At 33.7% G+C, this 14,607-nt stretch overlaps 2 protein-coding genes across 3 annotated transcripts in view; one reads left to right on the forward strand and one right to left on the reverse strand.

Moving 5' to 3' along the window:
• galene overlaps nucleotides 1–14,607 on the reverse strand; it is a 758,695-nt gene that overhangs the window by 437,006 nt on the left and 307,082 nt on the right. The gene's annotated exons all lie outside the window — the stretch shown is intronic.
• LOC138711778 (CD2 antigen cytoplasmic tail-binding protein 2 homolog) overlaps nucleotides 1–14,607 on the forward strand; it is a 44,154-nt gene that overhangs the window by 3,378 nt on the left and 26,169 nt on the right. For both annotated transcript variants that reach the window (XM_069842984.1, XM_069842983.1), the window contains exons 3-4: nucleotides 5,362–5,527; nucleotides 14,233–14,411. In XM_069842984.1, coding sequence (XP_069699085.1) covers nucleotides 5,362–5,527; nucleotides 14,233–14,411 — 345 coding nt within the window. The remainder of the gene's footprint in view (nucleotides 1–5,361; nucleotides 5,528–14,232; nucleotides 14,412–14,607) is intronic.

Consider the following 14,607-nt stretch of genomic DNA (forward strand, 5'->3'; position numbering starts at 1 on the left):
GGTTCGATGCCTGGCCCCGGAACAATTTTTCCCTCGAAAGTATTCAAATCAACTTTACAGGGAGTTATACCTGAAAGCTTGATTTGCATAATACACGTCACTGTATGTTAACAGAAAACCACAATTTAAGTCACACAGACTTAGTGTGCACTCATTGTTGGTTGCTTGACGATTGTCAGCCCACATTGAGGTCTGTGGATACAGAGGGAAAAATTGGATCAGTGTCTGGTGGAGTTCCCGGGTAGCTCAATTGGTAGAGCGTTGGTACGTTTAACCAAAGGTCCCGGGTTCGATGCCCGGCCCCGGAACAATTTTTCCCTCGAAATTATTCAACTCAACCAGATAACTTGTTCCAACCAGGATTTGAATCCTGAACTATGAAGTGATAACAACATAAGGGTAGAAGGCCTTTGTAAACCACTATCTGAACTTTCAGCTGTCATGTTCACATGCTACTCACAAATGTCTACTGACTACTCTCCACTGGTCAATCACCTACATCAACTAAGGCAGTTTTCTTCCTCTCCTTCCAGCACAGTGGTGCATACTCTGTTCAAATACTGTCCAATAATAATACCACAGTCTAGTATGTACAGTCACGAAGCTCAATATGTAGTAAATATGCATCCATAGATAGTTGCTAACCACTAGAATCGCTAATATCGCCTCATTACAAACAATGCGAAATAGTACCGGCACAGTCTATTGTTCCTAGCACCCTCACAACTCAAGCTTCGTGACTATATATACTAGACTGTGATAATACTGGAAATTTCACGGTAAAAGTGGCGAATAACTCGCCAGTGCTATCTACCAGCAGGAATTGTAGGCAGTGAGTATGACTTGACGGATAGCATAGCACAGTGAACTTTGATGTGAGTTTTGTTGCAGAGGTCCTGAATCATTCTGCATAGGCTGTGTCAATTACGATGATAATTTATTACTAAATTATGTACTGCAATACATGTTTATAAGCATAAAGTTTTAATATACAAATAAAAGAGCTTAATAAGTTCCTATTGAATTGAAAGGATTTCTTTTATTTTTTTCATACTTTACTGATGACGTGAAACAACATTAGAAATAAATTTATCTGTTAGTTTCTTATTAAATCTATACATTAAAGTAGTAAGCATAGTCATAATATTATGTCTGATCCTCTTAGCTCTCAAGAAAAATTCCAATTACTTCAGGAAAATGATGGTCTATGCTTTATAGACTAGAGCAGCCAAAGTTTCAAATCTGCCTCATTGTGCATGTGTAATACTGATGATGGATATGGATTAAATTAATTGTTCTCTGTTTAAAAAAAAATATGGTAATTTCTAGAAGACAGACAAAATCCAACATGGCTAACGAAAACTACCAAAAATATTCTGCCAACTATGAAGTACAAATGCCAGCAAACATCACAAAATAAAAGATGTAAAGTCAAACATATATTCATATTTTTAAAGAAGAACAAGCCCTCCAAAAAATGAAAATAGGCCTATGTTTAATTTTTCACCTTTGATTTTTTTATGTTTGGTGGCATTCGGACTTCATAGTTGACAGTTTTCATCCACACTGTTAAGACTATTGTAATAAATAACTGATGTTGTCGTTTGGTAATGCCGAATTTCTGACAATGAAATCATTAATTCTCTCGCTCTCTAGTATTTTTCACTCAAGGACGCCAAGTTGATAGTGGCTGGGAAGTGTTGAAGATGATTTTGATCCATTTCCTCTTGAAGATCACATAAGAGAGTGATGAAGGAGATATTCCAATCCTGTGGAGATGCTTGGCCAAGCAGTCGTGGTCCGTAAGCAGTTTAAAAATTACAACTGCATTCTTCCTCGGGTATCCAGAGGCGTTTTGGGTTGATTCCCACCTTTTATTTTTGGAAATTTGGAGATGATGATTTGTTATACTTTTGTGGTATTGTGAACTAATTATTCATTTTGTTGTATAATAGGATAATTGTGAAGCAGGTTTCTATTCTAAGTTCACACATTTTTCACAAATATCATAAAATGACAAACTTTCAATAGCTTTAGCCATCAGACACAACATAACACCATTCACGTCAAACAACCCAGAACAACTTACAAAGTCATTATCCATTCAGAATTAACGAGAATTCTAGAACAAATGACAACTATAACCAATCAAATGGAAAGAAAATCACAAAAATCATAAAATGACAAACTTCAATAGCTTTAGCCATCACAGACAGTATAACACCACTCACGTCAAACAACCCAGAACAACTTATAAAGTCATTATCCATTCAAAATTAACGAAAATTCTAGAACAAATGACAACTATAACCAATCAAATGGAAAGAAAATCGCAAAAATTATAAAATGACAAACTTTCAATAGCTTTAGCCATCACAGACAATATAAGACCACTCACGTCAAACAACCCAGAACAACTAACAACGTCATTATCCATTCAAAATTAACGAAAATTCTAGAACAAATGACAACTATAACCAATCAAATGGAAAGAAAATCACAAAAATCATAAAATGACAAACTTTCAATAGCTTTAGCCATCACAGACAATATAACACCACTCACGTCAAACAACCCAGAACAACTAACAACGTCATTATCCATTCAAAATTAACGAAAATTCTAGAACAAATGACAACTATAACCAATCAAATGGAAAGAAAATCACAAAAATCATAAAATGACAAACTTTCAATAGCTTTAGCCATCACAGACAATATAACACCACTCACGTCAAACAACCCAGAACAACTAACAACGTCATTATCCATTCAAAATTAACGAAAATTCTAGAACAAATGACAACTATAACCAATCAAATGGAAAGAAAATCACAAAAATCATAAAATGACAAACTTTCAATAGCTTTAGCCATCAGACACAACATAACACCATTCACGTCAAACAACCCAGAACAACTTACAAAGTCATTATCCATTCAAAATTAACGAAAATTCTAGAACAATGACAACTATAACCAATCAAATGGAAAGAAAATCACAAAAATCATAAAATGACAAACTTTCAATAGCTTTAGCCATCACAGACAATATAAGACCACTCACGTCAAACAACCCAGAACAACTAACAACGTCATTATCCATTCAAAATTAACGAAAATTCTAGAACAAATGACAACTATAACCAATCAAATGGAAAGAAAATCACAAAAATCATAAAATGACAAACTTTCAATAGCTTTAGCCATCACAGACAATATAACACCACTCACGTCAAACAACCCAGAACAACTAACAACGTCATTATCCATTCAAAATTAACGAAAATTCTAGAACAAATGACAACTATAACCAATCAAATGGAAAGAAAATCACAAAAATCATAAAATGACAAACTTTCAATAGCTTTAGCCATCACAGACAATATAACACCACTCACGTCAAACAACCCAGAACAACTAACAACGTCATTATCCATTCAAAATTAACGAAAATTCTAGAACAAATGACAACTATAACCAATCAAATGGAAAGAAAATCACAAAAATCATAAAATGACAAACTTTCAATAGCTTTAGCCATCACAGACAATATAACACCACTCACGTCAAACAACCCAGAACAACTAACAACGTCATTATCCATTCAAAATTAACGAAAATTCTAGAACAAATGACAACTATAACCAATCAAATGGAAAGAAAATCACAAAAATCATAAAATGACAAACTTTCAATAGCTTTAGCCATCAGACACAACATAACACCATTCACGTCAAACAACCCAGAACAACTTACAAAGTCATTATCCATTCAAAATTAACGAAAATTCTAGAACAATGACAACTATAACCAATCAAATGGAAAGAAAATCACAAAAATCATAAAATGACAAACTTTCAATAGCTTTAGCCATCACAGACAATATAAGACCACTCACGTCAAACAACCCAGAACAACTAACAACGTCATTATCCATTCAAAATTAACGAAAATTCTAGAACAAATGACAACTATAACCAATCAAATGGAAAGAAAATCACAAAAATCATAAAATGACAAACTTTCAATAGCTTTAGCCATCACAGACAATATAACACCACTCACGTCAAACAACCCAGAACAACTAACAACGTCATTATCCATTCAAAATTAACGAAAATTCTAGAACAAATGACAACTATAACCAATCAAATGGAAAGAAAATCACAAAAATCATAAAATGACAAACTTTCAATAGCTTTAGCCATCACAGACAATATAACACCACTCACGTCAAACAACCCAGAACAACTAACAACGTCATTATCCATTCAAAATTAACGAAAATTCTAGAACAAATGACAACTATAACCAATCAAATGGAAAGAAAATCACAAAAATCATAAAATGACAAACTTTCAATAGCTTTAGCCATCACAGACAATATAACACCACTCACGTCAAACAACCCAGAACAACTAACAACGTCATTATCCATTCAAAATTAACGAAAATTCTAGAACAAATGACAACTATAACCAATCAAATGGAAAGAAAATCACAAAAATCATAAAATGACAAACTTTCAATAGCTTTAGCCATCAGACACAACATAACACCATTCACGTCAAACAACCCAGAACAACTTACAAAGTCATTATCCATTCAAAATTAACGAAAATTCTAGAACAATGACAACTATAACCAATCAAATGGAAAGAAAATCACAAAAATCATAAAATGACAAACTTTCAATAGCTTTAGCCATCACAGACAATATAAGACCACTCACGTCAAACAACCCAGAACAACTAACAACGTCATTATCCATTCAAAATTAACGAAAATTCTAGAACAAATGACAACTATAACCAATCAAATGGAAAGAAAATCACAAAAATCATAAAATGACAAACTTTCAATAGCTTTAGCCATCACAGACAATATAACACCACTCACGTCAAACAACCCAGAACAACTAACAACGTCATTATCCATTCAAAATTAACGAAAATTCTAGAACAAATGACAACTATAACCAATCAAATGGAAAGAAAATCACAAAAATCATAAAATGACAAACTTTCAATAGCTTTAGCCATCACAGACAATATAACACCACTCACGTCAAACAACCCAGAACAACTGACAACGTCATTATCCATTCAAAATTAACGAAAATTCTAGAACAAACGATAACTTTAACAAATCAAATTAAAAGAAAATCACGGCGACACCTAGTATAAAAAAAACCTAGAACTAACATATAACAGTAACAAAAAATCGCTAACATTTAACTCTAAAATAAAAAGTTGGTAATACTTAGTACATTCAACCAAGTGCCCGTCTTCTATGAAATTATCAAAAACGGAATAAATATTAGAAATAACATCTTATTTGAGTCTGTTTCTTTCTAATAGATTAAGAAGAAGGATGAAAAGCCAGAAGGTGCAGAAGGTGATGAAAATGATAGCGACAGTGATCATTCAAACCCTGGAACTCCATTTGATGACATTGCTGTCTACAGGCAAATGTTAGAATTGATGAAGCCAGGTGAAACTGTTGCGAAATCTTTACGAAGGCTGGGTAAGTTGCTGAAATATAGTAATAATTGTGGGCCACATTCTGGCCCAGGGCATACGGAAATAAGTTCAGTTGTTCATAGATTATATTGACGTGACGTCATGTTTGACTCGTGCCACATGTACTATAACGAAACACTTGCATCTTGTTTGTGCTGCAGTTGCCGTTCTATTCATGATTCAAAACTAGACTCCGCTGACTGTTCACAATGCATTATAGTGATAAAAACTGATACTATGATGACTTTACCTAGGATTTAAATTATTTATTCATTTATTTTATTTATTTATTTTGACTGATTGAGTTAAAGGCATATAGTCTTTTCTTTCACTCAACAAATATAAATAACAGCAATATGGAAAACAATCTAATAATAATAATAATAATAATAATAATAATAATAAAACTTACACATACACTCACCCTAGTACATAACATAACTTTTCACAGATACATATCATGTACAGCGTGGCCTGCCGAAGTGCACAAATTGAAAATGGGTCACAGTCCTGCCATCTATCCGCAATATGCAGAACCCGAATCACGCAAGTGAAGTGGGTAGGCATTAGACACACACAATTGGATACTTTAAAGTAGAAGGGTGCAAAGTGCCAAAATGAAACATTTGAGATAAGATAAAAAAATGTAGCTATAAGAATAATTGTACACATATTTGTGTCTTTTTTTTTTTTTTAGTGATAGAAAACAGCAATAGTACAGTGTTTACTCATTAATAATAGTGGTATGTAAAAATATTATTTCTCCATATTTAATTACATAACACAGATTGTGAAAAGAGTTAAGTAATGGGTACAGTTGCAATAGAATGGTGCAAAGTCCAATACCTATTTTTTCCTATTCTGGAGCAATTTTTACTCACATATCTGCCTGTAGAACTGCCTATGCTCCTCATTTGGAAGCTAGGAAGTCATTGCTAGTAGATCCCCTTTCTTTTCTTCAGTAATTTCCCTATTTTATGCTTTAACTTGAAACAATGCTGACTGCACATCTTTCATGTTTTTTTCCCCCTTTTTAAGCACTTTAATGGTATGTACTGCTTCATTATCATGGGACTGTTTCACAGAAACACTACCTGCTTTACTAACATTATGGAAATTAGTTGCTCAGCAACATCTTGCATATTAAGGAAATATGACTCTAGCATTGAAACGGTTTGAAATGGTTTTACAACTTTAGAGTCTTGTACGATTTTAAGCAGGTCACTAGGAATGAAAGCTTTTGTCACATTCTGTCGTTTTTCAATCAAAGCGAAATCAGAATCACATTGCAAGAAACTGTGGCTGCTGAGAAGGAAACATTGTTCTATGTGCTCAAATAAACCAATGACAACTAAAAAGAGGCACATGAAAACCATTACACGATTTTTGTTTTCAGCTGCACAGTTATCAGATTCTTCTTGTTTGTTATGTCCATATTCATCAGTTTTAGTACACACGAGGCAATCTCATTGGCACCTCTACTTGCGATGCTTTCATCCCACATACACATGTAAGACTGCATTGTATCACATGCACAAACTCCAAAGTTATAACGTGAAAGCTGACATCTGTAAAACATTTTGCTGTGTGTAAGTTTGGGCACAAACATGACCTGTTGAAGATCCATTGCATTCTATGATGCAGCTCAACAGGGCGCTTACCGTCTGAAACTGCATGGTGCTGGCAACATAACATCTAAATATCTCGCTTAAGAAACACAAGTGGATGTAGCCTCTTTAATACATCATCCTCTTAGGCACTTTGCACTTTTCTGCATAATAATTTCGTTTTCTATGATTTTGGCACTTTGCACCTTTCTACTTTAAAGTATCCAATTATAATAATAGTAAGAGCAAAATGGAGATGTGTTTAGTTTAGTTATGTGTAATTCTAAGAGTTAAACAATTACAGCCACCAGCATAGCTCAGTCAGTTAAGGCGCTTTCCAGCCGATCTGAAGTTGCGTTCGGGCGCGGGTTCGATCCCCGCTTGGGCTGATTACCTAGTTGGGTTTTTCCGAGGTTTTCCCCAACTGTAAGGGGAATGCCAGGTAATCTATGGCGAATCCTTGGCTTCATCTCGCCAAATACCATCTCGCTATCACCAATCTCATCGACGCTAAATAATCTAGTAGTTGATACAGCGTCATTAAATAACCAACTTAAAAAACAATTACAATGTAGTATTAAATAATATAACTTGGACCTAAGGAATAATTAACATAATGAAGGAAAATTGATACATTAAAAATGAAAATCATGTTCTACAAAAGTAATATTTGAAGAAGTATCTTATTCCAGAGACGAAAAGCAGTCTTTTTGACAGTCTGATTTTGAAAATAGTCAATGTCTGACAGCCCCTACACTAGAATTACTACTTACATTATTATAAAGAACGTAGGCTTAAGCTTACATTTATTAAACATAGAGTATTTACACTATTACACTCTATTTAAAAAGTAAGTAGGCTATAGTATTATTAAATAAATACCTTCCATTAGAATACACAACACTGTACATAATAGTGTAAATAATGTTTGATCAATGTAGGCCTACATTCTTCATAATAGTGTAAATAGTAAAAACTAGTGGCTTGTGCATCAAACGCTGCAAACTAAGTTCGTTAGACGTTCAAATAAAAATATTTCAGATTTATTTTCAATGAAAAATACCAGACATTTTGAAAGTTATTTGCTTTCATGATAATGAAACATACTCCCTCTGAATGTTATTTTTATGCCAAATACTTTTTATTGAACCTATCCACCTTGAGTTTTTGAGTTTCAATGCGAAAACGCAAGTAAAAATGTCAGGACGATCAGTGGGTTTTTCATGTGGGAGTAAAGCAATAGCTATTTCAGGTCATTGTGGATTGTAGGTGAAAGTTAAAGTCTGGTTTGCTATGCTTTCGAACAATAGACATAGCATCTTGGTGTAGCTGCTGCATGTAGAGCTTGAAATGTAGAGGGTAAAATCATTTTATCCTGCTAAGAGATCTTGCTGAAATGATCGGGATACTACAAAATTTTCTAGGCCTCTTATTTTATCAGTAAGTAATACCGTCTTTCCTTAGGAACTGTAATTTTTGGGCTCTCTCGAGCCAATACACCACACCACCATTAAATATATGAAAAAGACCCAACCCACTTGATTAATAACTATAAAATATTTGATTTTTAATAATAATATTATCATCTTACGCAAGTTTCGTAGTTTATATATTAACAGCATGGCATTAACTATATTAATAATTAATTTCTAATGGTAATGATGTCATCAAACCACCTGAAGTTTTGTAGATTTTAATATTCAATACACAGCTGTACTCAGAAAATTACACACTGCAGAATCAGACCTGTAAATTATTTTTAGTAAGTCTTGAAGCTTTTAATAACCAATTGAATTTGAACTCTAAATATGTCAGCAATCCTGCAGGTCATGGCCTTCGTGTAATAGCCTATTGTTTATTGTAGTGTGTGTTTTGTTTTATTTTGAAATGCAATTAGTTCTCAAAACTGACGAAAGATGGATTTCGGAAAATAGGAAAATTATGTAGGAAAACTGACATTTCACTGAAAACTACTATTTTTCTGAAAAACTTTGGATTCCAAGCTTCAAAATGAGAGGTCATTTATTAAAATCCATTCAGCCATTGTCCCATAATTTCCATTACCAGTTCAGAATTATATAGATATTGTAGTTTAGTATACATAATGTAAATAATTTAAATTGTAAATATTAGTGTAATTGTTAAAGTGGTCCACGTTTTGTTCTGCCAAACTTGACCACAGTCACGTGAGCAATTAGTCAAGTACTTTGCTTGCTAGATGCACCCGCATTGTCTGGTTAAAATTCCAGTAACACTTAACCTTATAGCCTCGTTGGACAAAGTATGGTCCCTTATGATAATTGTACTACATCATAACATTTTGTACTTTATGTAAGTATACATATAATCAGAAAATGGAAGAACAGTTGAAAGAAGAGCAGTTTGGCTTCAGGAAGGGAAAATGTACGAGAGATGCAATTGGACTCCTATGAACTATCAACAAAAGTTACCTAGAGAAGAATAAAGAAGTGGTTATAGTATTTTTGGACCTAGAAAAGGCGTTTGACAGAGTGAATTGAAATAAATTTATGGGGATCCTAAAGAAAATTGACGTGGATTGGAAAGAGCGGAGGCTGTTTAGTAACCTTTATATGAAATGAGTCAAATCAGGATAGGAGAAGAAATGTCAGAAGGAAGCAAAATAGAAAGAGGAGTAAGTCAACGATGCCCTTTATCACCTACCCTGTTCAACATCTACTTGGAGGGTTTAGTAAAGATCTGTTTTCAGAACATGGGAGGAGTGATAGTAGGAGGAAGAAGAATAAAGTGTATAAGATTTGCTGATATGGCAATGTTAGCAGAAGAGGAGATGATACTAAGGGATATGCTATTAAAGCTAAATGACAGCTGTGAGCAGTATGGAATGAATATAAATGCCAACAAGACGAAGACCATGGTCATAAGAAGAAAAATAAAGAAGGTAAACTTGCGAATTATAAATGAGGCAATACTTGGGGTGTACTGTAAGCAGTAACAGGAGCTGCTGCCAAGAAGTCAAAAGGAGAATAGCAATGGCAAAGGAAGCTTTTCATAGGAAAAGGAGCATCTTCTGCATCCTCTGAAGAAAGAACTAAGGAAAGAGACTAGTGAAGTGCTTTGTGTGGAGTGTATCATTGTATTGGACAGAAACATGGACATTACGACGAAGTGAAGAAAAGTGACTAAGAGCATATGAAACGTTTACAGTTCTTGTATCATGTATTTGCACCATTATAAATTGAATGTAATATTCAACCAATCAGACACTATGTATTACAAAAGGATCTAAAAATACATTTAAAATTACAAGCTTATCCAGATCTCAGATGTTCTTCAAACTGTCAGGTAATATCCTATATTGACTACACCCCAACTCTGGCTACTAGCAACAGGCATCTATAATGAACATTGGTCAAAATACCCCTCATTTCTCATGAAAAACAAAAACTGAATAGAATACAGTGACTATAATGGACTTCATGTTGTCAGCAAACAGCTGGATACATTAAGAAGACTGATTGATTATGATATAGTGAGTCCAGCTTAGGTTTTACATTACAGACATTTATAACTTTAGTTGTATTAGAATTTAGATTCTGACTCGTAATTCTTGTATATATGAGTAGCTTAATATCAAAGACGGACATCTGACCTCAATCGAAATTTAGGTAGCTGTGGATTTTTATGCAATTTTTCATGTTCTTTCCAGGTATAGTGAAACCATATGCAAACTCTAACACATTTATAAAATAAATTGTGTTAAATATTACAAAGAACATTGTGAATTAAAAAATTGCCTCTAGATCAAAACTATGGAGACGACAGATGTCCGTCTTTGATATTAAGCTACTCATATGATGATATCTAAGGCAGTTCATGAAAAATACCACATCATCGCACTGGCATAGTGTGCTTGATTAGAATGCACAAAAATGTCGATTCAGATGCCTCAACAGAATTTTAAAAGTTACCATAATTTAATGGCAGCCCTGGTGTATTCTGGCAGAGACTGAAGCATTTTGTGTCACACTCAAAGAACTTCGATATGAAGAGGTGGATTCCAAACTGGCATAAGTCCAAATGACAAGTTATGAGAGAACTGACGAAAACTGGTAAAATAAATTTAACGCTCTTAGATCCGTTTGAAAAAAACATATGCAGACACTAAGTTAAGACTTAGGAGAACTGTTAAATAAACTTAGACAGTTATAGCACAGTCTAGTATATACAGTCACGAAGCTCAATACATAGAGAATATGCATCCATAGATAGTTGCTAACCACTAGGATCGCTACTGTCGCCTCATCACAGATAATGCGAAATAGTACTGGCACAGTCTATTGTTCCTAGTACCCTCAACAACTCAAGCTTCGTGGCTGTATATATTAGACTGTGGTTATAGCCTATATAGGCTTGAAAAGGATTAATTAAAACGTGAATAAAGCAAGTTAAAATCTTAAAAAAAAGATCAATTTCATTTTTGTTTTGTTGCCGATAAGCTGCTGTAATTTAATGTGTAACACTTTTATTAAGCCGCCAATGCTTATCTAGTACAATAGTCATTTACATGAGTAAGGTTTCTACATGAACGTTTTCGATACTATTATGTGTATCATCTTCAGATGCATTATAATTATAAACTAACAATTAAATTTGTAAATGATTGAAAACCCAGAATTTTATTATTAAGAAGTTCTTAACGTCATCATTCCAGTTTTAAATAAAAACAAAGAGAGAACAGTTATAATCGCCCCATTCAATGGCAAGACACTAAAGAACTCAAATGACAACAAAAGAGACCAAACGAGTGTCCTTTTATAAGAGTTTTTATATTTTTATTGTTGTAATATTATAAGTTTTATATTGCATTTTAGATATTGATTGATATTAAGTTAGCTTAGTATAACTATTAGCACTAATTACTAGAACACATATGTACCAGCGACAATCATATATGTATCATACACTTAACCACGAAATGGAAGTTCACAGAACACACATTCCAATGGCTAGGTTTTCAATCATTTACAAATTTAATTGTTAATTTATAATTATAATGCATCTGAAGATGATACACATAATAGTATCGAAAACGTTCATGTAGAAACCTTACTCATGTAAATGATTATTGTACTAGATAAGCATTGGCGGCTTAATAAAAGTGTTACACATTAAATTAAAAAAAAAGAACTTAGGACACTTTGGAATCCACTTCTTCATATGTTCACCCCCCCCCTCCCCTCCCGAGTGGCATGGCAGATCTCAAACCTGTACTCCACCTCCAACCAGATATTCAGAAACATTTGTGCTGTGGATAGCTTGACGAATTTTGTGTCACAAATCGTTGAAGTTATCCTGATACACTTGGTCCTTCACAAAATTTCACAGGAAAAAGTTCAGATGAGTAAGATCCAGTGAGCATGGAGGACAAGTGAATACTTCGGCTCGAATCGACTTCCTCAGGCTTCTTGCAAAGATAAGTTAAATTCTTTCCACTTTTTTCTCAAACACCGTCCTTTTACTATCACAATAAAGCCCATTTCTCGTAATTGCTCATCCCATTTAATTATGCTCACATCTAGGTAGGAACATCTTTGTGATGCCTAAAGTTAAATTCATTCTGAAATGCACGTTGCCTACTTGAATTTCATTTCCATCAGTGAAAGAACACAGAACAATTTCTGTTGAGGTGTTCATATTGTCATCTTTGCTCATTCTGATCATGCACACCACACCAGCACCAGAGTATGGTATTTTCCATAAATTGTCACATATCATCATATCTACAACAATTTCGAATTGGAATCTTAATGCAGTGAAAGTTATAAAAGGTCGTAATATTAAACCTATAAGCCAGACATGTAGTACAGTACTTATATAATGTATTATGATCTTAAATTTTTCCATAATTTCGTAAGAGTAACATCATACAATATTGTATTAATTGTATTGTTCATGAATATAATTCTAGCTGTATTCTCTTTCATATAATAAGCATTAATATCCATGTTGAATCTTTCATACACTACTTTTAACACTTGAATATAAATAATTGATTAAATGGCGATCTTACTCGTGTTGATTATGTAAGTATGTGCTGCTTACAGCTGTTTCGGTGCTACTTGACACCATCCTCAGAGCTTCTGCAATTGAGATGACGCCGAGACACAGAAGGCACCGAAACAGCTGTAAGCCGCACATACTTACATAATTAACACGAGTAAGATCGTCATTTAATCAATCATTAATATCCGTTGTAGATCACAATTCAGTCACATTTTTCTTTTCATTTTTATTGGTTCTGAAATCTTGCTATTATCATGCTATTCTTAAATTATTTACGGACTTCTGTTTTCCTGTTTTTAACTTGTTTATATTGTCGTTTCTCAGAATTATTGGGAATATTATTTTGTAAAATTTTTTTAAGTATTAATAACTTACTGTTCATGTTACCTTAAGCTTTCTCACAACCAACAAAATATGGTATATGGTGATAAAAGTCGTTCTTTTACAATATTGCGTATACAACTTGTGCTCTTCTTAAAGCGACACTTTTCTCTCTCTAAGATATTCTCAAATCATGTTTGAATCCATTTTGTATGATAATTCATTACTATGTTTTTCTTTTACCTTAATTATTATTAATGCAGTTCTTATTTTCAATTTCTATATATCTGTTTGTCATTCATTCGTAGTTGTCTGCCCAAGGGCAGATCTGTCAGTCCAAATCCAAGTTTCTCCAATCTTCTCTCTTTTCCTCCTACTTCTTAGTCTCTGCAAACAATCTATATATCTTAATGTTGATCTGCTTATTATTGTTGTTTAGTCAACTGTCCGAAGACAGGTCTGAACCTCATAAGTGACACCATAAAGCATCACTCATGAGGCAACTAGACCATTGCATACATTGCTGACTAGTTACATTTACACTAATCAGACTTCAGATGTATACAAACAATTGATCTTCCTCTGATACATATCATCAAGTGATGTACTGCCTGATAATAGATGTACATATCAGCCAGAACTTCAATCAGAGGTAGATCTGTTTATTATTCTTCACTAATTATGGTCTTTTAAATTTTTTAATGCAAAATACAAATTAGAACTGTTACTTCCTCAGGAGGCAACAAAACTATGTCAGCATCAGAGCGATGGCGGCGAAAGAAAGCTGGACAAGATGATGGTCAGCAGGGAAACCAGCAGCAAGTAACGGATTTGACAGAACTGGCTAATCGTCTCCTGACCGAAACTGGTAACATGGATATTTACCAGGAAAGCTATGAACATATATCGAAGTTGGTAAGTTTATTTAGATAAATATCTAGAATGGCTTTCTTACATAAATTTCAGAGATATCTGGTCTTACTAATAAACTATATGTAGTTTTTATATGAGACTAATGTAGAGTTGGGACAGAAAACATGCATCATTAAATGTGAGTACAGCATCTAGTATACTAAATTCCAACGTTGACATACCAACAGACACATTTTTT

The sequence above is a fragment of the Periplaneta americana genome, chromosome 13 (assembly GCF_040183065.1).
Source record: "Periplaneta americana isolate PAMFEO1 chromosome 13, P.americana_PAMFEO1_priV1, whole genome shotgun sequence".
In the NCBI taxonomy this organism is placed as follows: domain Eukaryota; kingdom Metazoa; phylum Arthropoda; class Insecta; order Blattodea; family Blattidae; genus Periplaneta; species Periplaneta americana.